Source organism: Hippoglossus stenolepis, chromosome 23, assembly GCF_022539355.2.
Source record: "Hippoglossus stenolepis isolate QCI-W04-F060 chromosome 23, HSTE1.2, whole genome shotgun sequence".
NCBI classification, from domain to species: domain Eukaryota; kingdom Metazoa; phylum Chordata; class Actinopteri; order Pleuronectiformes; family Pleuronectidae; genus Hippoglossus; species Hippoglossus stenolepis.
Window position 1 is genome coordinate 15026748 of NC_061505.1, and position 26313 is coordinate 15053060.

At 42.2% G+C, this 26313-nt stretch overlaps 1 protein-coding gene across 1 annotated transcript in view; it reads right to left on the reverse strand.

Annotated features, from left to right (window-relative positions):
• Window positions 1-26313, reverse strand: part of focad (focadhesin) — a 45053-nt gene that overhangs the window by 3525 nt on the left and 15215 nt on the right. Inside the window, exons 8-38 of the mRNA XM_035148184.2 lie at window positions 25063-25272; window positions 24838-24925; window positions 24090-24283; window positions 23332-23592; window positions 18562-18666; window positions 18201-18302; window positions 17969-18096; window positions 16787-16913; window positions 16092-16226; window positions 15654-15704; window positions 15103-15186; window positions 14349-14496; window positions 13587-13775; window positions 11950-12071; window positions 11766-11858; window positions 10990-11078; window positions 9888-9929; window positions 9294-9402; window positions 8434-8550; window positions 6856-7094; window positions 6670-6759; window positions 5989-6136; window positions 5680-5799; window positions 4956-5078; window positions 4188-4265; window positions 3219-3290; window positions 1843-1945; window positions 1602-1682; window positions 1355-1483; window positions 1142-1257; window positions 581-841 (exon numbers count right to left, since the gene is read on the reverse strand). Of these exons, the coding sequence (XP_035004075.2) occupies window positions 581-841; window positions 1142-1257; window positions 1355-1483; window positions 1602-1682; window positions 1843-1945; window positions 3219-3290; window positions 4188-4265; window positions 4956-5078; window positions 5680-5799; window positions 5989-6136; window positions 6670-6759; window positions 6856-7094; window positions 8434-8550; window positions 9294-9402; window positions 9888-9929; window positions 10990-11078; window positions 11766-11858; window positions 11950-12071; window positions 13587-13775; window positions 14349-14496; window positions 15103-15186; window positions 15654-15704; window positions 16092-16226; window positions 16787-16913; window positions 17969-18096; window positions 18201-18302; window positions 18562-18666; window positions 23332-23592; window positions 24090-24283; window positions 24838-24925; window positions 25063-25272 (3954 nt within the window). The remainder of the gene's footprint in view (window positions 1-580; window positions 842-1141; window positions 1258-1354; window positions 1484-1601; window positions 1683-1842; window positions 1946-3218; window positions 3291-4187; window positions 4266-4955; window positions 5079-5679; window positions 5800-5988; window positions 6137-6669; window positions 6760-6855; window positions 7095-8433; window positions 8551-9293; window positions 9403-9887; window positions 9930-10989; window positions 11079-11765; window positions 11859-11949; window positions 12072-13586; window positions 13776-14348; window positions 14497-15102; window positions 15187-15653; window positions 15705-16091; window positions 16227-16786; window positions 16914-17968; window positions 18097-18200; window positions 18303-18561; window positions 18667-23331; window positions 23593-24089; window positions 24284-24837; window positions 24926-25062; window positions 25273-26313) is intronic.

The following is a 26313-nucleotide window of genomic DNA, read 5'->3' on the forward strand; positions in this document are numbered from 1 at the left end:
TAAATGTAGGGTAGGTATGTTAATCCTATTTGGTGAAATCCTCGTCACGTCCCAACAGCCATCAATAAAGTAATCAGAATATAAAAAGACAAAAAAAAGCCTGTGTCTGTGTTGCTGGGACATCACACAAAAACATTAAACAGGGCGATTGATTATTTCCCCCACAAAATATACTCTCTGACAAAAGACAACGTAAAGTCATCATCCCTTAATGTTGACTCGCATCATCTGATCTGAATATATGAGGTGTGCATTTACTTTGGGTCGTTCCTGATGCATAAATACCTTGGAAGCTGAAAAAAGTGGAAGCATTAGTTCAGGTGAAAGTGATGAAAGGATTTGAAATTGAAAAGAGCCATGTGACAGCTGAGGTCATGAGAAATCGGCTGCAGTGGAATTCCTGAAAGCAAATGAGCCTCCAGGTAAATGATACTTGAAAGCGCTGAACCTGTCAGTTGATGAGTGAGCGCTGAAAGCAGTTGAAGTGTGTGGACTGTTGTGTTGGTTTGGGGAACGAGCCGAGGCAGCAGTCAGGGGGAAGATGAACGTGTGTGAACAAGTCACAACCCTGATTTTATACCTGGATTTCATTGGGCAGGAGGCTGAAGATCTTCTCGGTGGTGGAGCAGAGGATTGCCCAGCAGTTACTGGGGGGGTTCGGGAGGGCCATGGCCTTGACGAGGCCCTGCAGGAGAGAGCGGCACAGCGACAGACGCTGGGGCCGAAGGTCCTCCTGGAACTGCTGCAGGCCCAGACTCTCCACGTAGACCTGGAGCTTGTCCTCGGCAACGTGCTTCATCCACACGCCCAGGGTCTCGAACAGGTGAGCCCGGGTCTGATGCTGCAGGAGGAGAAGAGGCTGTAAAGCTCAAAGCCGAAAGCATCTCTGGTATCGGAATGTTGGATTTTTTTCATTTTTGTAAGCTAAGAATCAAATGTTTGGTCAGGAGTGTCATTTTGTTTACATTATTTCCTGTTTAAGGACACAATGTAAGATCTAAGGACTTCTGCAGAAAAATGTACCTTTAATTCTCACAGTAACGTTTTTTAATAAATTGGGATTGGTATAGAATATGTGAAATGTCTAAAAACGGCTTTTATGGTATGGATATACTCAATGGTAGATACTGGTAGAACTTACACTGAGGCTGTGCACAAGCGGTGGTGACAGCCAGGAGCCCAGGAAGAGAGATGCACTCTGGGAGGACTGAGCTTGACACGCTGCCAGTACCACACACTGATGCTGTACATCCTCTCCTGTTGAAACACAACACGTCTCAACACGGCGCTTTGACTCTGCACAAATAGGGTTAGGGTTAGACTAACACTAACCCAAATCAGTGAGAACTCTTACCGAAGCCGAGCCTCATCAGAGGAGACAGCACAGCGCTCCAGTTAATGGGGGGGTACTGGAAACTGGCTCCAACCGATGCCAGCGGGGTCAGAGCCGTCTTCACCAGAGCCGGAGGAGAGAACTCTGGACCTGGAAACAGAAAGATAGGGAGCTTCAGACAGTTAAAATTACAGAGATACCGTTAACTATCAATGTATAGTTTGCCGAGATGAAAAGATAAAGAAGGGATATGATAAAGTTTACAAACCTTTCTTTCCAGCCTCTGAGACGAAGTCAATGATGGATCTGATGACGCTTTTCTCTGGGAGGTAACTGAAGTCCTGAGGGACTGAGAGAAGAAAAGAAAAAAAAGAGAGTAAAACACATCACAGAAAACAGCATCTTCCTGTTTCTGAGGACAGACAGTAACTGGGCTTCAGGTATTCTACACATCACGTGACTTTTCAGCAAGAAAACGATTCTGTTCATATCGTGAGCGCTGCACCGACCTGCTGTGTGACTGTGGCTGGTGGACATGTGGGCCAAATGCAAGTGACCCACCAGACAGGCGCTGTTGGACTGTAAACCGATGGCTCCTGAGAACGTGATGATCTGCGAGACAAGATGCATGACAGGCAGGGCAAAGGAAAACTCCATAAAACAAATGAAGGCAGAGAGTGGATTGAACGTCGTGGATCGTGATGGTGGATCATGGTGCCGGCATCAGCATACAACAGAAGCTACTCACACACACTACTGTTAGTGGCTATACCCCTCTCATTTCTGTCAGACAACTCCCTATGTATAAATACCTCAAATATTGATACACCTCTGCATTTGAGTTAGACTTTGTCCTTCTCATGAATGTTGTAAATATTGTAATTTTGTTGATATGCTCTTCGACACACGGCATCTATTGAACTTCTGTCCGTCCAGGTATTTCTCTCTAAGATTTTTTCCCCCTGATAATGGTTCAAGTGTGTAAGATTTAGGTGAAAGGGATCTATTGGCAGAAACTGAATATAAAATAATCCTAGTGATGTTTTCACTTCTGTGTTTCATCTAAACTGTACGAATTGTTGTTTTCTTTACCCTAGAATGGGCCCTTTATGTTTTAAATACTTTATATTTACATCTGGAGTGGGTCCTCTCTACAGAGGCCGCAATGTTTTTTACAGTAGCCCAGACTGGACAAACTAAACACCTTTTGAGTTTTTATTACAACTGAAGGTTTCCACAGGTTCTCTTTCATGTTTTGGAGGGGAGGGTGAGGTGAGGGGTATTCAGCTGCAACATGCAACTTCACCACTAAATGTCACTAAATCCCACACACCGAACTTGAAATATGTTTTTTTGGGGCCATTTTTTTTATTGCTGAGGGTTAAGGGCAGACGATGTCACATCTTTCTATATAAGACTAATTGAGATTTGTTAATATGAGCTATACAAATAAAATTTGGTAGATTGATTTGGGGTTTTAAATCGCTTCGACCAACATCATGTCAACAATCCAGTTATATAACGCAAGATGCTGAGTGTAAGTAGGAAATATGGTGTAAAGGCAGAATCATCAGAATAATAATGGTAATAATAAAGTTGACTGGGGACAAGTACACAGAATTGTCCTGAGGGTGGCACTATACGACAGCTCCACACAGAACAGAAGGTTAATCCTCTGAGGATGAATACGATGATTGGTCAACCAGAACAAGAACATAGTGACATTTGTGAAGTTGGTGGTGATTCACAGAGGTAATAAGAGTTTTTTGACACTGTTTGGTAGAGTGACGTGTCTGATATAAGTTGACAGAGGCAGACGAGTGCTCAGTAATAATAATGACACTGGGATGATTTCACATTATTGATAACAAAATATGTGATGTACCTGTGTGATGGCTCGAATAACCTCATTGAGTCGGCTCTGCTGCTGGGAGGAAAGCTCCAGCTCACTTTTTAACTGTAAGACAAGACAAAGGTTGAGGATAAACTGAAAAAAGTCATGGCCTCAATCATTGAAACACTCAAACACACAAATTAATCAAATGCAATCAGATTATTGCCCCGTGGAAACCCTGAGAGGCAAGTGACTTTTATATTTTTTTGGTTTCCCTCAAAACCTCAAACATGGTTTTTTTCCCCTCCTACCTATTTTTGGTAGTTGTAATGCTAATCTTGGCCACAAGAGGCTGAAGTGCACCACTACCCCATTCTAATTAGGACTAAGAGCGTTTGCTTCAAGGTCATTTTTTCATTTCTCCATGCACTTTAAACACAACACACCTATAAAGTGTGTTAGAAACTTCTGAAAAACTACTGTCATGTCTTTCTTTTGTCTCGAGTTGTGTTTTAATTTCTGCCACAGAGGTCGTAGGAAGTCAGTAAAGTCTACACATTGAGCAGGTAGTGTTGGAGTCATGGGCCAAACACAGGACTTTCACTCAGTAGACCACGGTACAGACATCCTGATGCACTATTTGACTTAGTTCACTCATTATAATAATTTTAATATGAAATATTGTAAATATTTTCCTTATTTTAGTTTGATACCGGGGATAAAGAAAGAAATGTCAAAAACAATCACTTTTCTATTGGAAAAACTTGCCTCTCTAGGTTTCTATATTCCCTCATAGAAATAAGTGTTTATGGAGAACAGACTCAATAAAATATTACAGCAACTAACATTTTGTTGAACCAGCACCCTGAACCTGAAGCATCTAAATGAAATTAAGCCATCATTTATTTTATTATTCACACCAGTGCTCTACGTACAGTCACATGTCAAAGTGTCTCTCTCATACAAGTAAGTAACATCTGCTTATCAACAGTACTCAAGTGAGGTTTGGGGGCTTCTTACCTGAATGAGGTAACTCTCAGATCCCACTAAAGCCACCAGGCCGTTCACAGCAGCCAGTCGCTGCATAGTAGGACAACCCTGAAACACAGAGACTCAGCTGAAATCTATTTGTCAGTCGGTGTAAATCATTTTCTTGCTCCAGAAGAAGATTGAATCTAAGGTAGACAAATTAACAGTGATGGCTTTACGTTTACAAACTCCATTTTAATTTAGACTGAGACGGGGTGGTCAAGGTATTTCCGTAACATTTTTTGACGCCTCCTGACAAAATTCTACTGCAGTGGAAACCGCTTATAGTGATCACGTTTGGGCCAAATTTCTTTCATCTCTCAGAATTTGTAAACTTAAGAAATGTATGGAGAGCTGGAGGAGATGGCAGGGCGTGGTCAGTTTGGCTCGATTCAGTTAGCAGTGTGCAGCGCGAATGACAGACATACAGCGAGGAGCAGTAAATTACTGACGGAGCCGGTAAAACAGTCGATCCCTCTAGCTGTGCATGGCTCTCTAGGCGTCTGCCCCGGGCTTGGTGGCCCCTGTGGGGCTGCCCGGGGTCCCTGGGTCAGCTCCCCGGCTCCGTGTGCTCTGCCTCAGCCAATGGAGCTGTGCATGGCTCCCTGGGTGTTTGCCCCGGGCCTGGAACTCCCAACCCCCCCAATCCCCTGGTCTGACGGCTCAGTACCACCCCCGCCTCATTTTCGGCCAAGAAAAACCCTGCTGGTGTTGTATAAATATTTAACGCAGGTATAATCATGAAAGAAACTGTAGTACCTCAGCCAGTAAGATCTTGATCCAAGCAGCCAGGAGTCGAGGGTGAATGTCCTCTGCTTTACCGTGACCGGACAGCGACAGGCCGTGGACCACCAGCCCTAGAGCCAGAGAGAACCCTGGGGTCTGGACACAGAGTATGTATTTTAATGTCAGTGATACAGTGAATGCTATATAAAATAAAAGCCTGAGTTATAACAGGCTGTTAAACAAGATCAGCATCAAAGAATCAGGTGATCCTTGAGTCCTAAAGAATGTTTGTCCCAAATGTAATGCAGTTCCCTTTTCGAGGTCACTTGACCTTTGGACCTTGGACCACCAAAATCGAATCAGTTTATCTTTGCGCCCGAGAAAATGTTTGAAGACATTTACTCAAGCTGATCTTAAGATATCACATTCAAGAAAAACATTAACGCACTTTAGGGAGGCGACCATGACCTTGACCTTTGACTACTAAAAATCAAATGAGTTAATCCTTGAGTCCAAGTGCATATTTGAGCCAAATGTGAAAAGATTCCTGTAAGGCTTTCTTGGGATATCGCATTCACGACTACCTGAAAACTGTCGCCGAAGTGGAGGCATAAAAATCGACAGGAAGAATGAGGAAAATTCTTCAATCCACAACAGACTAACTCTTAGCTGGAATACTACGGTAAGTACATACAACTATATACGTGTTCATGAATACATTTTTGTTTCCTAATCCCACACGACACAACACACTGACCTGCTGGCTCTCCTCAGTCAGGGTGCGCACAGTGTTCATGACCTCCTCAGCCTTGACAGCATCGATGAGGCCTCCACTGAAGGCCGAGACGCCCACACACGCCACGGCATACGCCAAGACCTGCAACAACAGCTCATATTCAATACTTTTCCACAACTGCAATATTATATTATTCAGTTTTGTTGCTGAACAGATGAAACCTTGGCCTGTATGGTCTATGTCCACTGTAGTGGGCGCAAAATGTTTTGATTTTGTTACATTTTGCTTTATTCAAGCAAAAATAAAGCTTGTTGTGTGCGGCTGTTGCACCTCCTGCATCATGCGTCCCTGCCCACTGCTGTCCTGCAGGTCTGAGAGCAGTTTGTCCAGAGTTTGGGTGACATGGACGCGTTGGTCCTTCTGTCCACTGCTGCACAGAGCTGCCAGCACCAGGCCCAGACCCAACATACAGCCGGTACTGAGGAGAAGGAATGAAGAAGAAGAAGAATGGGTCATGAAACTAAATATGAGCTATCAAATCTTCTTTATTAAAATTGTGGCAAAATATTTAGCCCTGCTGATGGAACAATCTTTTGGCTCAATACATACTTTTACCTTCTTTTTTACTTAATTAGCCCATTTCTCATCTGTAAACAATTACAATAGATAAAAAAAATGTTTTGTGAATCAACACACATAATTCATTGACAGCCAAACATTTTATAATATCATAGTACAGCCCTTCTACAGAGAGACTGTCCACTTCCTATTCATGCTGTTGTACCAAAATCGGCTACAAGAGCAGTGGCAAGGTAGTCCACAATGAATTGGACTAAATTACCAAAATAATCATTTACACAAGACTCTAGACAAAAAGGCCACATTTTTATTTTAATTTAGGCAAATATAACATTGATTCAATATCCGAACGGAAAAAAATCTAATATCCCTTCCTTCTTCTTAGAGGCCGCACAAATACTTGTACACCACATCTGAAGACAAAGCACTGACTTGTATTCCAGGTCGGAGTTGAAGCAGCAGCCTTTTAGAGCATCCAGAGAGCTGAGGAGAAGATCATTGTCCTTCTGCACCGAGACGTCACTGAATAACACAGACAGACAGGAGAAACCTTCATCAAGCACAGCAGTCAGTTACAGTATGTGTTTTGAATCAGTGCTCTCAGCATACACTCCCTACCTGAGGCGCTGGTGGTGCAGACTGGTCAGCACCATGCCCAGGGCGAGGCCGGAGTGGAACTGGACGGCCTGCGAGTCGTCAGCAGTGGTTGAGCCCGGCAGACCGGCCTTCAGAGCGGTCAGCACCTGGACCAGGCCGTCCCGCTGCCACACCACCAGCACGGGAACCAGCAAGGACAACGCCAGGCTGGCACAGGAGCGAGCGATGGCACTCGCTGTGTTCTCACCTGAGTAGGAGCGCTGAGGAAGAGGAGGGTCGCGAGTGTTTGTCACTGGTTCTCTGCTTTACAGGACTTACATGTAGTCACAAAGGAGGAGGCAAAGCTAGAAAATACGCAACCAGGCACATTCACCCATTCATACAGCATTCATCCTACAGTCAGCACTTGTTCTACTGCAAACCATTCACACATTGCTTGCACAGCCGTCGGAGGCAATTTGGGTTTCAGTGTCTTCACATGCAGACTTGAACAGGCAGGGATCGTACAACTATAAGTGGAGGACATGCTCTTCCTCTTGAGTCACAGTCGCTCAGTACACATCATTCTTTTCATTAGCTGCAATGAATACTTCTCTCATCCAGCTCCTGAAATCAGTCAAATCTAATGCTGCAGCAATAAAAGCATACTTTCACCTTTTTCTCAACAGAAAATGGAAAAGTGGTCTGAGAGGTTTGGACCCCACTGTATATTAAATGAGTTATTGGTTGTTGTAATTATTAACTCCATACTGGCTGTGAAATGATCACTTATTAAACCCAAATCCATGATTATCCAAATTTATGTCTGTTGATAGATGTTGGGTAAAACTGCAAACTAAAAGATCTTTCGCCAGCAGTGAGAACTCAGTCTCCATGGCAACCAGACGGCAACTAAAGAGGGAATTTGAAATAAAAAGATGTTGTCACGTTGTAACCGCAACAACAACAAAACTTAACATTTAAAAAAAACTCTTCATAGACTTTGACAAGCCTTCTGTATTACAATATTCCAAACACTCCAATCAAATAATTTCCTCTGCCAAGAAGGTTCTTTTTTCTTTTTTCAGATTTCAGTACAGACCTTGGTGGAGGGACGTGAGCCATGAAAGATGAAAGAATAAACTTTTGGTGTGGATCCAGGGATTTTTCCTCTTTACAACACCTAGTCATGATAATTTGTGGATGCATCCTCGCTTCGCTCTTAGTCACATAAAAAAATTGATTAAATAGAGTTTTATGTCGACTCTCAAGGCAACAAAAGTACGAATCATCAGCCCCTCAGTACTCTTCTGAGGTTGTGTTGCCGCTTAAAGACTTACTGGAAAAAAAAATTTGAAACTTAAAGCTCAGCACGGTCTGGTCCTCAGTTATATTATGGAGCTTCCTTCCAAGCTGTAAACTAAGATCTTCTAAACTTATCTGTTTTGAAATCATAGCTTAAAACATATATTTATAAGAAAGCATTTAAATACATGATTTTTAACTGGTTTTACAAATGTTAAAGTGTAAAGCACTTTGTAACATAAGTGGTATAGAAATTAAGTTTTGTTATTATTATTATAATGAAAGACAAAGATACTACAACATCCAGAGACTTACATGCATGAACCATGGGAAAACCTGTCCCCTGGCTCTGTAGCTGCTGCTGATGATGCTGAGCAGCGTCTCCAGCACCATGGACAACCAGCTGGCTGTGGGCACAAACTCTGGTCCAGCCTACAACGACAAGCCAGGAAACAACATTTGTCGGGCGCCTTACATCACTGGAATTTCCCCACTGGACCACCCCGTAAACTTACCTGCACAACCTCCTACTGAAACCATGTTCTTTTGTTTGGTGAGACGGAGACATAATGAACTCATGAAAAGTGTCTCATTCCAGAGACACTGCCAGAGCAGATACAGAGAGGAAAATCAAACAGGGTCGTGCCACGTGATGTGTTGTTCGCTTGTGTGACAGGAGGAGTTAAAGGCATTTAAAAAGGTGTGTAAGGTCAGGGATAGATGATGTCACCTGTCCAGTATATTTCTGACTATGCCGCCTGATAGCCACAGCAGGGCCTGGTCATTGTCACATCATCATGAAAGTTGGGCTTCCATAGGAACTTATCTGAGGGCTAATGTGAAGACACAACCAACTTCGACTCTATATATAGATTGAGGACATGGCAGCTTCCAAAAGTGAAGCCAAACCATCTTGATCACCCCCTGGTGGCTGGCTGCACCAAAGGTCATAATCCTTAAATTATTTAATAATACTTGTTCTTTTGTTAATAATAATAATTGGCTATTTTAATATGAAATAGATTTTAAATTCAACACAAGTAAAATGAAAAAACTTATTAATTTCAACAAAACAAACTCACCAGTGAACACCCCTCCCCACCTGATGACAACTTCACATTTGGTGGTTTTACAATGACAGAGATACCATAAAAGTAAAATGCTGAGTCGCTCACCCCGAGGCTGCCGTCGCTGTCGACAGGAAGGTTGCTCTCATACTTGGCGAGGACAGCGGCCAGGCCGCTCAACGCCAGGATGGAGTTTCCCTGAACCACAGGACTGTCCCTGAAGAACACACAGCACGTGTCCCACTGTTAGTTTTGACACTCAGTACAGACAGCATACGGATGTGAGCCACTTCAGACAATGATGCAGCGGTTCTGGCCTGAAGAGACCCGCTTGTAAAATAGCAAATGCCCCAAAACAAATGTGCAAAACGTGCAGTGCTCTCGGCAAAGTGTAATCTGGATGGGAACCCAAGTGGCCCATGTGGTAAATGGTGACTAAATAATATACCAATACTTTGGTTGACATACAGTATGCTATGGCTTACATGTGGCCCAGATGTGGTAAACAGAAGAGGACCCCCAGTGCCATCATTCCATGTGTTATGTGGGCCAGATCTGGGCCACAACGATTTTGCTATGTGGGAGAAGACCTGTGCCAAGTGCCAAAATTTCTGATTTAACTTCCCACTGCGCCTCAGGTTCTACATTACAGTACATTTCGGTGGATCTAAAATAGCAGTGATCACAAGCAAGAGAACTCACTTTGTAGCGACTTTGATGACGTCTGTCAGCTGATCTCTGGCCCTGACAGGGACGAAGAGGAGAAGAGGAGAAGAGGAAACAAGACAAAGAGAGAAACAGTCATTTGACTGTAAGGACAGGATGTTCTGCTAATGTACTTATGTATGAAGAGCAGAATGTGTTCAAAGTCGCACGCACACCCACACACACACACACACACACTTCATCTCAGACAGGTGCATCCATCACTCGGCTGAGCACAGCAAGTGCTTTGTTCTTCAAAGATGTCTGACCTACTTTGACAAATTTGAAGGCTAAGGCCAGTGAGTTCAATTGATATAGTAGTATAGTATATTTATAGATTTTATATTTTGTACTGATGCTATGAATCTCAACATCAAATTGTATTCTTTGAACCTGCACTTTCTATTTCATTGTCAAATTCAAGTTTAAGACCACATAAGTTATTTCCATTCCCAACATTCATAATAAAAAAAGAACGAGATGCTGTGTACTTGTTTCTCACAAATTTACAGTTCATTCATTCATTTTAATTTGAAACATTGTAACAGATGCACAGTGTGCCATCCTCTGGATTTTCTACCTGACTGTGTTAGATTCCTTTTAATACTTCTATTTTATTCTGTTTTGTTTTAGCATAAATGCCTATTATTTTCTCTTATTTACCTACATATGTACACTTGAAATACATTTAATACACTCATTTGATATATTGCATTATATTTATTTATTTTAAAAAGTATACTGAGCATCTTGGAGATAACTTTTTCTAAGAGGATCAAACAGTACAGATACTAGCTAACCATAAAATTGTGGCTGCGTGTGATTAGTCAACAGAAATGACTTAACCTTTGCTAACATGCACAAGAAATCAGTTAAACTAATAATTAATATTTTATTAATGTGCACTGCTAATTAAATGATGTGTCCAAGATGTTATGCAGCCGCATAATTAATAATTGTGGTAGCTATTGCATTACATTATGTTATTACATGTTACATTAACAACTTTTCTGAAGTCCCTCTAGCTTTAAACTGTATTTGTGTGTCTGTGCGTAAGCGTGTGTGTGTGTAGCAGTTTGTCTGTGTGAGTGATTCTCACCACAGCCAGGCACAGTGCTGTTTGTACTGCAGCTCCTCTGGATTCTCTTTGCCTAGTTTCTGTTGTATCTCCATGTCAGCACGTCGACCCTGAGCACAAACACAACCCAAAACCACAGAAAACAATACATTGTTTTCTTTAGCAATAGATTTTTCAAACTCAACACTGCAGGCAAACTTTAAAATTACAGTATAATAGTTCAAAACATGACTGGAAACAAGTAAAACAGAATCTAATTGAATGTTTCTGCTTTGGAGTTATGTGAAATTAAAGGTTACAGTAAAAGTGATGCAAAGAAAAACTGTTACACAACAGTGTGTCATGAAATCATTTAATCAAATATAAATATCACCTCCATTTTCCAGGTGCATGATGTGTTAAAAAACAATTTCAAATTTTTTTTTCTTCATGGCTGCAAAAAACTAAACTGAAATGAAAACTGAAACCACAAAATGTGTGGAAAAGTCTGCAGCTCCCACTGTATATCCTCTGTTTGGCCTTTGCCATCCTTAGTTTGGTACAGTGTTGAAAAAAGCTAAAATGACATTTGAATCATAATGGTTATTTAAATATTCTCTATTCTGGGTCTGTTTAAATGATCATTTCACGATTTGATGGCACAACTTTACTGGATCTTCAATTATGGAGCCAGTTCTTATAACACTCATTTTCCAGTCGTCTGTTTAATACACCTCTAATTAACAGTGCCCGGAGAACGTTTCCTCTCCAGTCAGTTCTGATGTGTAATCAGTCTGTCAGCTGGCAGAAGCACAAACCTGTAAGACAGCATGGAACGCCCGGCTCATGAAACCCCTCCAGGCCTGGGGTAACAGGAGGGATCTGTGCCACTCAGACGGCTGGATGTTCACCTACACGCCAAAATGAGGTAGAATGAAGTTTGAGTTGTCATTTTTTCCAGGTGTGGGAGGCAGAGGAAGGACAGGTTCCTGCTGTGTGTACCTCGTGGATGAGGGCTGTCAGGGTCTGCTGGTAGCTGCGGCAGCGGCTGATAAGGAAGCGATCAATGGGTTTGCCGGCGCGGTCCGTCTGCACGGGCAGCTCATAACTGAGCAGCAGTCCAGCTGCAACACACACACACACACACACACACACACACACACACACACACACACACACACACACACACACACACACACACACACACACACACACACACACACACACACACACACACACACACAGAATCAGGGTGGGCTATACCGTAGTTACAAACTACAACTTCAAGTTAAACTCTGTTGCGCCATCAAGTGAAGTGAACACATTACCTGTCTAGTATTTTTTTTGTGTAAAAAAATAAACACAAATTTATGAACACAATTTCATTTAGGTACATGCAAAAGGCAAAACACAAAATGAGGTGGAATAAAGGATTAGCTGTCATAGTGGCTGTGGTTATGAGGTAATGGCCGAGGAGGTAGAGTGGGTCGTCCAATAACCATAAGGTCGGCTGTTTGATCCCCGTCTCCCCCATTCCGCGGGCCTTGGCCTGGATACTGAACCCCAAATTGCCCCTGACAGCTGTGGCGGCAGTGTAGTGATTGATGTACCATAAAGAAAGTGCTGCATATAGATGCACCGTATGAATGTGTGTGTGTGAATGGCAAAACTGTGGTAGTCATCAAGACTAGAAAAGATCTCTATAAATACAGACCATTTACATAAACACAGACATCTGCCATTAATATTGTACTTGATGCGTAAACAAAACATCAATTCATCAAATGTGGAATCTGTGCAACCAATGTGCAATATACCAACACTGATACAATTCAGATAATGGCTGATAATCAATAAAAAATAAATGTCAGTGCTCTCTGGTGGACAAACTAGATAGTGGCACTGCTGATTCTAAAAGATCAGCAGTTGTTCATAGGTTGTTTCAGTACCAATACTTGTTACTTATCAGCCAACGTGTCTAGTCTACGACCGATAGAGATACATGTTTCATTAAATAGAATAATAACATCATCTGGACATCAGTTTCCTGTCAAATACTCTTGAGGTAAAAAAAACCTTGACCTTGGTGTCACAAAATATCTCCATCCAGGCAAGAAACCAAATAAGACTATAAATACTTGATGGGCCAGTAGGTGGCAATAAAGTTTACATCAACCATTCATCAAATACCAGAGAAGAGCATTGAGAGCATTCTCACTCAGCTTATTCTCCTTTGATGGTATTCACTTCAAAACCAAAATAATGGCAGCTCATATTTTTTTTACTTATATCTTTGCTTATCGTTATTTGACATCTGTTTCATCAACTTATCCAAGATCTTTCTGGCGCACGGCCCAACGTACTATGATATCCACAAAGCAAAAGTGGGCATGTGGAAGGTAAAATCTGCACTTTGGGAGGCGTTTGTAAAAAAATCTCAGATATAGTGATTTAAAAGTCAATTTGCATATGGACGAGAGGCTTAAACACAGAGGAGAGAGTTCATTTTGCAAAAACAGAGCAACAAACATGAACACATAACCCGACATACACACAGGAGAATCAACACTGCTCCTCATCTCCACTGAAAGATGTCACACATTAGGCTTCACACAGGTAGAGCAGACGGATTGAATCACCTGCTAGTCCAGGCTTCAGCCCAGGCTGCTTGTTTTTCTCGTAGGACTTCAGCATGAACGCGGGGATCCCAGCCACTGTTTTACCCTGGTCCGAACGCAGGTTCCCCCCCCTCAGGGCGGAGAAGTACACCCCCCGTGGCATCTTGCCCATCTCCTGCTTCACCAGGGATGTCAAGAAGAGCTCAAAGGCTGCGAAGAAAAAGCGCATCAAGATAAATATCTGTATGCAGGAGTTAAACATTTGAAGTAAATCTGTAGTGCCGTCAGTCAACTTCCGAGAATTGTAAGGTAAAAAGAAAAATGGCAATGGTACAGAACAGCAAATATTCACACAATCCCTCACTGGCTTCCCATCATAAGCTGCAATTGTGTTTGATGGGGTGCCGGGCATAGCAGGAAACACTATGGAATCATCAAGGCGCATGATTTCTCAACAAATCAATCTATCAAATTGTATTTGTATAGCCCATATTTACAGAACATTGTCTCATAGGGCTTAAAACTGGGCAAAATCCTTTGTCCCTAACCCTCAGCAAGAGGCAGGAAAAACTACCAATAAAACCCTATTAACAGGGGAAACCTCAGAGAGACACATGTGAGGGATCCCTCTCCCAGGACAGACAGAAGTGCAATAGATGCAGTGATCAGCTGAAAACGAAATAACAACATTTACAACATTGATTAGAAGAAACTATTTTTAACATAATGGAAAGGTGCGTTAATGTATGAAGTATCTTGGAGCACAGTTTCAGTGTTGTTCACCTGGGAGAACAGACACAGGAGTGAGAGCCATCAGTTTCACATAAGAGGATCCTGGGATGGAGAGATCCTCCTCCTCCTCCTCCTCCTCCTCTTTCTCCTCCCCTTTTTCATCCTCCTCTTTTTCAGGGAGCTTTGTAGCTGGCCTGGCCTTCACAGGAGACAGAGGAGCAGCACACACAACAAGACTTTGTCAAAACAAGCTTAAAACAGAGAAATATCTACATTTACTATGAATCTACTGCTAATTTACTCATAATCTATTACTTAACTTTAGCTTATTGAAGCATCGAGCGGGTGTTTTAAAGCCAAACAAACTCACATTCACATTATTGACTGTTAAATATGCAGTTTTCATCCACTTTTTGCAGTATTTGTTTATTTGGATGTATTGTAATCATATGTTGTTGTTTTTTGTAAAGCAGCTATCTCTTCCCACTCTTCCTCCCATATGTTAGGACTAACATGGCTGTAAGCAGAAAAAGACAAAAACTTAATATCGGAAAAATTTCTTTCTACGATTTCAATTTCTTTTTTCAAAGTTGGACATTTTGATAATTTATTGTAAAACGTCTTTTGGATTTTTGAACCTGGCACTATAATATATAATATGATAATCAGTTTATACATAAATTGCCACACAATGCTTTGCATGTAATTCTAGGACAGTAAAGCAGGCGATCCATATTTGCAGAAATATAATTTACAGGCGAATCTTGATTAATAGACTCAAGAGATAGGGGGCGGTGGTTCTTACTGCCTCAGGGAGGAGAGTTATTGTGTGAGCCACTTCAGGGAAATGTGCCAAAGCCTTGTAGCCACAGCTGGCCACCTCTGGATCCTGTTACAAACAAACACACACACACACACAGAGAGTGGGTATGTCTCCTTGAGCAACAGGATCTAAATCATCATGTCATCTGACCCAGTGTTAATATAAAAACAATGATTAGTGCAGCTTTAAGAAAGTCTTTGCCTTTGCTAAACCTGTGGACATGTTTACCATTTTGTTTCAATTTGCCAGATTTTTTCAATTTCGCTTCGAGCATCGGCATTTTTGTAACCGTCAAAATAAGAGACACAATATGTGGAGTTAAAGTTGATAACAAAGTTTTGCAAAATGGCATAAATCAGCAAAAATATTCTACCTCAGAACACTTCCTCTATCTCACACACACACACACACACACACACACACACACACACACACACACACACACACACACACACACACACACACACACACACACACACACACACACACACACACACACGGAGACACACACCAGATATCTTCAGTACACAGACCTTGCTCACAGCATAGTTCCACAGAAAGCTGACCACCTCCTCTTTCAGTTTCTGAGGAAGAGAAAACAGATAAAAAAAGAGTGTTTAAGTCAACTGTAGCTTTCTTAGTCTCATCTTCTAATCTTGGCTAACAGAAAAGTCTGATATCCAACTATTCACATTTTCTCAACAGCCACTTATCCAGTTGTCAGGGTGTAACTGGAATATAGTGTCGAGTAGAGTGTTTTAGATGAAACAGTTCTTGAGAAAGCTATGGACGTCACTTTTCTATATGTCAATTAACGTGAAGAAAAAGACGGAACTACATTAATTATGGATTACCGCCTTGTGGAAGCCCACACATACAAAAAGACACAAACGCAAAAAAAACAAAAGCTCTGAACGTGCATTAAACAATCATTAGAGAAAAATAAACTTTTAATGTAAGAGATCAGATACCTCATACTCTTCTGATTTAACAGGGAGCTGGGGAACCAGAGCCAGAAGCTCAGCTACAGCTCTGACCACCAGTGGACGGGATTCACAGCTGAGCTCTGGCCCCAGACGCCTCCATGTTGAGATGATGTCCACGACCTGGAAAAGAAACCTTGTTAAACTCTGTGGAATGCAGCTAATAATGCTATGTACTGGTAAAATCTCAACTAGGGTTGGATCAGCTTATTGAAACAGTGTGTGGAGTTTGAAAACACAAACCTAATTTAAAGTAGGATAAAAGGAACACGTTGTCCTGTACAAGTGCAACACAACTAACAGGACAAACACACACACACACACACACACAGTCTGGAGAACCATTCTATAGAAGCTGAATGGACAAATAAAAACCAAGTAAGACGAAGCAGCTTTTAGTTTCCCCACCAGTGGAACGAGCTTCCTGAAAACATGCAGAGACTGTCTGCTCATTTCAATCAGGGCTTTAAAATGTATTCTTTGTGGCTTACCAATAAATTACAATCATAATCTCCAGCCATTTATTTTCTTGTTATTACTTTTGCTTTTATTGTCTTTTAAGTGCAAGTTTAATACCTTTTTAATGTTCTATATTTCTGTAAAGCACTCTGAATTGCCTTTTGTTTTATATGGTGCTATACAAATACAATGTGTGTGTTGTGTGTGTGTTGTGTGTGTCCGACCTCTGCCCGGCACAGCTCCTGTAGTCCTTGCAGGGCGAGAGCAGCTGGGGTTGCCATGTCTGGTCTGGTGCACTGGTTCAGAGTTTGCGTAATAGCAGCCAACATGTCACCTCCATGCTGGTACGGCCTAACAGAAGCACACACACACACACACACAGATCAGTGGTATTCAATTAAAATGAAGAGGTCCAGATAGAGAAAGTGTATCATAATGTCTAACTAACCTTATGATTCAGTGCAATATATATTAAAATATTAGATGTATCAACGTCCGTGTGTCAAGAAGCTATTTTCTCATGTCACGTAAAAAATTAAATACACAGCAAAAAGGATAAAAATGTGCAAATTAAAATAAAGTGCTTAATTTGAGAAAAAAAACAAATAAAAAGGGTAAATTAAGTTTCCCCATTTCATCTTATTTGTTAACTAATTTTCACTTTTCACCATTTTTTTATAATAATTTCAACACATCCTAACAACTGAACAGCTTTAATTGCTTCTTTCCTCTTCCTTTCTTTTCCTCTTATGTCCAACCGCCACTTTTCTTGTTCAGTGAGTTTTAGTTTGTCCTGCCAGGATTTTAAATCTGGGCTGGAACGGCGTAGTATTGTTTCACATTGCTGCTTTTAACAATCGCCATGGTCTCGGATCGTGAGTGTTTTTGATTAAACGTGGCAGGAATACACACGGAAGAGTCTTTCCAGTCTTGATTAAAAAAAAACTGTGTTCACCGTGTATGTTTTTCTTTATGGATCAGACAATGTGAAGTGGCTTTCCTCACTGTTCTCTGTCTCACTTAACTCTGGCCATCCTTCCTCCTCTGCCTCTCCCCTTTTTCGGGGAGATACACACGCACGGTCGGAAATTGGATTTCACAGATTTGATTGGCTGAGTGACGTCACACAGATGATTGACAACGTATGCAATCGGCCTGTGAGTTTTCTGGGCCGCTAAACCAGTGTCGTCAAGACTAGAAAGCCTGCTCCAGTTATAGTAGAAACAATTTCTCGAAATTTTTAAATTCCCAATGATTTATCTGTCATAGGTTTGGGTTCGGTAAGGACAGGGTCTGCGTCCAAATCGGTCCGCCTATTAGTGACCCCTGCACTAGACCCTCATGCCATGGAAGCACCACTTCACCATGTCACTCCATGTGTGTGCATGCGTGTGTGCGTGTTCCACCTCTCTCTGCAGATGTCCCTGAGGCAGGCAGCCCTGGCCAGGATCTGCTCCCACTGGGCGTCCCTCCCCACCACCACCCTGCTGTCCTGCTGACCCAGCAGACGCTGCAGCTCCGGGTAAACTCGGTCCTTACAGGGAGGAATACAGGTGTTCAGTAAGACTAGGCAGGAAAAAGAAAGATGGTCTAAATATATGAATATAATGATTGCAGAGACCATTTACTATCACAGACCTGTTTCTTCCAGAGAGCAGCCATGAGGCGCATTGCCACCGCTCTCAGCTTGGGGGCGCTGGCCAGCATGTGGAGAGTCTGCAGCACCATGGGGACACAGAGCTGGAACATTCAAGCACATGGTGTGCGTTAGTGGATACGATTACCCAAAGATTTCTGCATATCCTCACATCTGCACATACAAGGATTCTTTTGTTTTGTTTTCAGAATGCGAATTACACTCTAATAAGAATCAGAATCTTCAAAGAGGATGCAGGAATTGAATAATGGTGGTGTGCGGAGATGAAAGAGATGTGGACGTGCGGTGGTTTATGTTTCGTGCCATGTCATCTTCATTGTAAAGGCCAGAGGTGCTCAGTACCTTATGAGTCCCGAGGTTTGGCAGGCAGTTGAGCACAGCATGGGCCACGTTTGGATTCTTGTCCTTCCCCAGTTTGAACAACAGAACAGGGATGAGGGAGGGGACCTGCACACACAAACCCACTTGTTCAGACAAAGGAAACATCAAAATGAAACCCGGGGATAGGATTCTCCAGGAGCCTCCTAAATCCAAATGTGCTACATTTGTAAACCAGCGTCTTCCATCCATCAATTATATCCATCTATTAGTGTTGCGATGGGAACTGGAGCCAATTACAGTCGACACAAGACGAGAGGCAAGGTTGCCATCTTAATTTTCAATACCCCCCCCCCAAAAAAAAAGATCCTTTGTACTGGAGTTGAAGGGATTCTAAAACTGACTTTTCCTTTAACCTGTGTTTTACTGGCACTTCATTTTCTTCCCTTACTCATTTAAAATTTTTGTTAATTCATTTTCAGTTTCTGGTCTTAGATCAAGGTTGATCATTTATCAGTTTCTTATTTACTGCATTAAAAAAATACTCACTATATTTTCCTGAGAGAAGGTGTTGAAGGTGTTTCAAAGCCACATTGTGGAATGATTCAAAGTGATGATGCCCACAGAGAAATACCAAACAACTCTTTGGCTCAGTGGAGCTTTACAGCCTCTTAAAGCTCATTGTTTAGGATTGTGTGGTCAGTACAGTCACGGGCCGCTGAGAAAGCCAATGTCCGCTACTGCTCTGCACCAGACAACAGTCAGAAAAAGGTGAGCAACAAGCGTGAACCCATGGAGCATTTAGCAGGAGTCGGTGGAGACTAAACAAGGGCAAAAATGAAAATACAAGACTTAATATTCATCAGAGACTTACAACATGAAATGAATGTTAATATTGCTCTGTGTCTGCTGGATGTGTATATGGCCAAATGTTTCCTTCGTTTATGGGGAGGATAATATGCCAGTGTTGTATTTACAATCCTTTTCACTGCATTGACTTCCTTTACTGTGGCCAGTCTAACCAAAACCTGTTCCCTAGAACCTTAGCTTTGACCAACTCATGCCGAACCCCTAAATTCAACCTAACCACATTTACCAGGACCATAGAAATAACATTTTGCATTAATTAGCAGTTTAAATAATAAAGAGAATAATATTTACTGATGCACGTGTGCACACACACACACACACACACACACACACACACACACACACACACACACACACACACACACACACACACACACACACACACACACACACACACACACGTATATGCACAGAGACCAGCAGGTTGAGCTGTGGAGACTGCATCAAGGCATAGAGATTTACCACCCCAGGTTATGGGCTCTCCCACCTCCCTTTTCCCTGATGGTCTGACCCTCGGTCATGGTCTGCTGAGCACCCCGCTCATTTCCACTCACAAGCACTCTGGTCAATGAAATCCTTACAGATACAAGTTGGAATGAGGAGCAACGCAGGGTTAACACTACATAATTCCCTTTAGTGCTGGGGGTCAAAAAAGAAACTAGTCAGGGTCCTTGGAAACATGCAGCAAACATCTCCGCAGTGCAACAGCCTTAAATTAACAAAATGCACTTACTGCTGCCCTGCATCTTGTCTGTTGCATAGCAACCACTTCACCTGCACGGCTCGAGAGGCAGAGGGAGGGGCAGAGAGGAAGGAAACTGGGGATTTTCATCAAGTTGAATCCCTGAGAGGTATGCTACCGATCCTAAATCAATGAAATGATTTTCTAAACACATCATAATAAAGATTTAAGAATATATTGTTCTTGAAGTTCGATTCGTTTTGTTACTGGCACCATCTCCTGTAACAAAGAGACACTGCAGAGGTGCTTCGAGTGCTTGTGGTTGCCAGCAGGCAGATGTGTGGGGATGCGATACCGTGAGGAGGGAAATTCAATGGATTCAAATATGCCAATAACCTTCTACCAACACATTAAACGACTGCACAAAGAGGCACTCTGGGAGCAATTAGACCAGCGGGGGGAATATTCTGAGGCGTCTAACAAGCCCGAGTAATGAGAAGCCCATAACACCATGTGATATTTCACATCATCTTCTGGAGCTAGTGACTCCATTTACAGTCCCACAGGGCCACAGGGTAGTCTGTCAGTTTAAACCTTTCTCTCTCTTTCTCTCTCTCTCTCTCCCTCTTTATACGACTGCTGAACATCCAGCAGCTGAAGGCAGGTGAGGGCTGAATTTTAAAGTTAATATCAACAGCAAATTATGTCCAAGGAATGTAAGAATATCTACATATTTTAAGTGAAACCAAACTCAAAGATTTAAAATGAGATTTTATCCATTCTGAGCCACCAGGTCACCTTTTTCTCCCTACTTTCCCTTCTGATTCCTGTATGTCTACTATTTTTGTTGCCTTTTCCACCTCTGCTATAACCTCACCAGACACATTCGCATTCGCGACCAATTCACAAACGTCTGGAATCTCTCGGTTAATTTCCAAATTCAAAAGGAGTGTTATCAACTGTCGTAGAACAGACTGACAACCAATCAGAGCAACGGAACTTGTGACTACAGCTGTGGAAGTAGAATTTTATTAAGAGCTTTCCTTGTCTCAGTGACCATTCGTAACACTTTACACTACAAGTCAAACGAACCTACTCAAACATACACATACATACAGCGCTAACATTTCTCTAGGCTCTGCTTTTCCATCAAACATCATTTACACTGTGATAGAACAGAGTATCTTGCCCAAGGACACTTCAGCATGTGGAGTGGAGGAGCCAGGGATCGAACCACCGACTTGCTGGTCAGTGGACAACCCCACATAGTGCATTTGTTGATTCTTCTTTTAGAGAAATTATACCGTCCAGTTTGCTTAATGCTGTCACGGGCAGCGGATTCAACAGACCTCATCAGCGGCAGCCATATTGGCCGTTTCGTGTCTTAGTTCCGTCATTTATTTGTTTTATTGTTTCCAATTGTCTGTTATGTGTCCAGTTGTTAGTAGGATTATTGCTCACATGAGGAATAAAGAAGCACAAGTTAAGCACATATCAGGGCGGCCCAGTGGTTGGTACTGTCGTCTAACAACAGATTCCATGGTTTTTCTATGTGGAGTTTTCTCCGGGTATGCTGGATTCCTTCCACAGTCCGGAGACATGCAGGTTAATTAGCTGCTCCAAAATTGCCAGTACACGGAAGTGTTCAAAAATGTGTCAGGCCGGTGATATCCGGTGATACTCCAATGTCTTGCATAGCTGGGATTGGCTCCAGTCTGCTCCCTGTGACCCTCAAAGCATAAGGGGTGTAACAAATTAATGACTGGATACAGACCTAGTTTAATGAATCCCTATGCGCTCTGTTACTAAGTTAATCTGTATATTTTGCTTGCTACCTTGATCCCCTTTTCCACTGGTCAAAAAACCCACTAACACCTGATAACATCTGGCTTATGTCGGCAATGGGAATAGATTCAATCATCAATCACTCTCGGGTTCAATGACTACGCAGCGGACATGGGGTTTTATCGGCTCCGATCAGCAGTGATGAAAACTCGACACCCGGGTGAACGCATTAATTTGGCAAGACAGCGAGGCGAGGGGGGGGCAGAGGCAAACTCCTCTACTAGCAATGGTGAAGGAGTTTAACACCTTATTTTAGGTGGTTTAAAAACCTTGGTTATTGGTATCTTAGCAGGTATCTGGCTACCTGCTAAGATACCAATAAAATAAGCAGTGTGTAACTAACACTTATCACGTTAGATACACTGCAAATTGATTCTAATAATTACAGTATTTCCCTTTAATAAAACTGAACTTAATGTCAAAAATCTGCAGAAAGTGCAGCTTTTCATTGAGGTTGTGTGAATTAAAAACAACTTCTGTCGAACAGATATGTTTCAACCCAACCTTTTAACCTACTGCACCTTTAAGTACATATTACTGATTGTATGATGTCTCTTTCTTGCTGATCTAGACAATAACGACAAATTATGCGTAATGTAAGTGTTTGTTTCTTGATGGTTGTCTAGAACTGACCATGGGTGGTTAGCGTGGCAGTTCTGTAAGTCACTCTCTTATTCAAAGAGAGGTCTGTGAAGGATTTTTCCTTCCTTAGGTCTTGAGGTGATATCGGGGAGTGTTTCCACATGTCACTTACAAGCGAGAGCTAGAAGTAATAATTCACTATCTGTCACTGAAATAGCTGAAGAATCCAGCAGTGGAAAAAAGTCTCAGGGGCTGCACAGATTTCATGAACCTCCATCAACCACAGCAAAAAATAGCTATTATTAAATTATTATAATTGATAATGTGTGTATATATTTCCCGTTCATACCTTAATATAGCTTATATTTTTACCTTTGTATATTACTTAATAATAACAGTATTCTTCTCATTTATTTTCGATTTCCAAGTCTCAGAGAAAACCATCACAATTTGGCTGTATTGTCTGCAGCAGTACGATGAACAACGATTTTTAATTGACGTGCACTGTAACGTCTTTTTCACTTCTCTGCTTTTGCTTCCCTAAGCACAATCACCCATACAAACAATCCGATCTGTCCCAACACATATCACCAACTTTTACATATTCAGATGACTCAAGTATTTGGGTTCATGCTTGATGAATTTTTTAAAAAAGGCGAGAAAAGCAGGACATTACTCATTTGTTTTGTTTTGAGGTGTATTTTCGTTTTTTTTAAAGTACCTTGTTCAAATGTTCAGTCTGTTTAAAAGCTCAAGAGAACAGCTTTAAGTTGAGATGTCGCCTCGTAATGAACTGAGCCGTGTGGATTAGCTACCTGGCAGGGGTCGGCTGCAGCGAAGGCCTGGCTTGCGTCCAAAGCCAGCTGGCAGACGTCTTCCTGGCCCGTGATGATGAGATAGGTCACAACGAGGGTGAGAGAGCAGGGCAGGCGCTGGCTGGACGACACGGCCGAGCGGACGGACAGCAGCCATTCAGTGGCCGGGGCTGGGTCATCTGCAACTTTACGCAGTATGGAGAGGGCCACGCTGAGCTCACTGTACCAGGAGCTGAGAGGAAGGGCCAATGGTGCACAAGGCTGAGGAGAAGAGGACGAGGATGAAAGAGTAACATTTGAACTTTCCTTGATGCAAATAAGTACAATTCTACACTTCAACCTCCCGTATCTTGGATCGTAAATGAAAATGAAAAATCTGAATGAAAGCAGGTACATGTATTTGGAGTTATTTCCATCTAAAGTGAGGACGTGAAGAGGATTTAAACAAATACGATAAAAAGTGTTTCAGAAACAACAGTTTGGAAACAGGACAGAAACACGAGTCCTCTGTCGACAGCAAAAACTAGCAACGTCTTCTACCTTTCCTCCGTATTCTTTCACTGTCTGCCTTTTCTCATACCGTTTCATTTAAAGCCATAATTCAAATTTGCCCCACATATCCTGTGATTGATTTGTTGGAACTGACTGCACCTGATCCTGGGTAACTGCATGAGAGGCTGGACTGTGACGAAAAATGAGTTTTCACCCAGAGACAAAAACCCGTGTGTCTGTAACCAATGACAACTGCTCAGCGTTACCTGTCGGGGTTTATTTGTCTGCTTGCTGACGCTGCGGAGCAGGCTGTGTGCCAGGCTGTGGTTGAGTTTGTGTGTCCTCCGGTCAGCCAGAGGCTCAGTGAGCTCTGAACAGGACAGCAGCTGCAGCACAGGAAGAACCAGGACCGGACTCAACCAGGGCGACGGCTCAGCCTGCTCAGGAGCCAAACTCAGCGCTGACAAGACATCAAGAACAAATCCCATAGGTCAATATGAGTAAATTAGATTGTAAAGTAAATCTGTATTTATATGGTACTTTTCTAGTCTTGATGACCGCTCAAAGTTTTGCCATCCACTCATTCACACACACATTCATTCAGAGCATCTATGTGCAGCACTTTCTCTATCATACATCACTCGTGCACTGCCGGCACAGCCGTCAAGGGCAATTTGGGGTTTACTATCTTGCCCAAGGACACTTTGGAACGTGGAGAAGGGAAGACAGGGATCAAACTGCCCTACTTCTAGTTCATGGACAACCCGCTCTATCACCTGAGCCACCGTTACCCAGTTAGCCCTCTCTTGGTAGATACATTTCTAACACGAATGCTATAATTCTGCTGGTTAGCTCGGGACTGACATTATCAAAGATAAAAAATGTTATTGCTGTGATAATATTGTACAATTTCAAACTCATTTCTGTGAGTATTATAATCCTCTGTGCGGTGATTAGATGTCTCATCCTTCGCTGCTCAAAGACACACATTCATTTAGCTGAAGACAGTTTTACCCAGAGTGAGCAGGCTGGTCTGCTGAGCTGCAGGGGCCTCGAGCAGGAGCAGGGCCACACCCATCATCAGCTCGTCCACTGGCAGCTCCTACACATTACAATGAAGCTTCAGACAGTGACGGTACTCATACTGAACACACTACCAGGTGAGACCGTGATATTTATCGCTGGGTCCAACAAATTATCAAAAATTCTGGATTATGAAAATGATCGTTGGAATGTCACCTGTTGGCAGGCGGGCAGGAGCTGCAGCAGCAACTTGAGAAGCGGCCGGCAGTCTCTGTTTAACCCGAGGCAGCGCTGACAGGCACACAGCAGCTGCAGAAGCAGCCGGGCTCTCTCAGTCCTCCACTGCTCCTCCGGGGCCCGAAGGAGAACCTGAAGCAGAGCGTTGATGAATCCACACAGCTCCAGCACCGCCTCCACGCTGTTTACCTGTCAGCACAGAGAGAACACCAACACCTCCTTAACCAGATGAGACAAAACCAGGAATGAAGATTTATTTTGGCCAATAATTCCACAAAAAGGTTCTCTTCACTTGACATTTAGTTTTTTGGGGAATTCTTAAAACTAAAATATATTTTAATGGCATACGATTTGTTTGGAGAAAATCATACTGCTGTATTTTGAGATGATTTTTTGAAACTTCCACTGGGAGTCACCAAATTTGGAGATTTTGAAAAGCCTACACATGAGTGCTTTTAAGTGGTGATAGACTAGGTCTTTTACATAAAAAAAAAAAATAATAATAATAATGACACCATTAGCGTTTAAATCGGTTCCCTATAAACGTCACTTTCACTGTGCGATGCTTTCTGCCGCCAGGTGCGAAATCTCTCTGGGATTCTGACGGCTCAATTTACAGCACAAAAGAAGTGCATCTGCTGTTGCTCAACCAAAACAGGAAGATGATAGTGCTTTTGTTTCCCCTGGTAGGTATCACGAGCTTTCCCCAGATAGCAGAGACTGTGAAACAACTGGAGTAACTGTGGAAACTACATGGATAAAACAAATAAATAATAAAACTGTTGTCAGGGGAGGCAAAGGAAAAGATTCAGAGGAAGAAGGAGGAGGTTCAAAACCAATGTTCAGTCGCCATTATATTTATTGGAGATTTATTAGCTTTACCCATCTTTGTCCAAGCATTGAGAACAGTAAAGGATTTGGTCTTTGCTGCAGCAGATTATTTTGTTAATTCAGAAGAACTGAGCAGATTTCATTTTTTGTTTCTACAAAATACAAATTGTTATTTCTCGCAGGATTTTGAAGTATAATGTTTTTTCCTTAAAAAAAAAAAACTCTGCTGTTTTTCTTTGGATTTTCTTTTTTATCAAGTGAATACCTGAAGTGAAAAATACAAATCCCCAAAAATATCATTAAAAAGCACCAGTGTTTTGTGAAAAAAAGTAAAAGACAGAATGCATTGTTATTAATGAGGCCGGTGCAATTGTTTAAAACTACGTTAAATGTTGAATT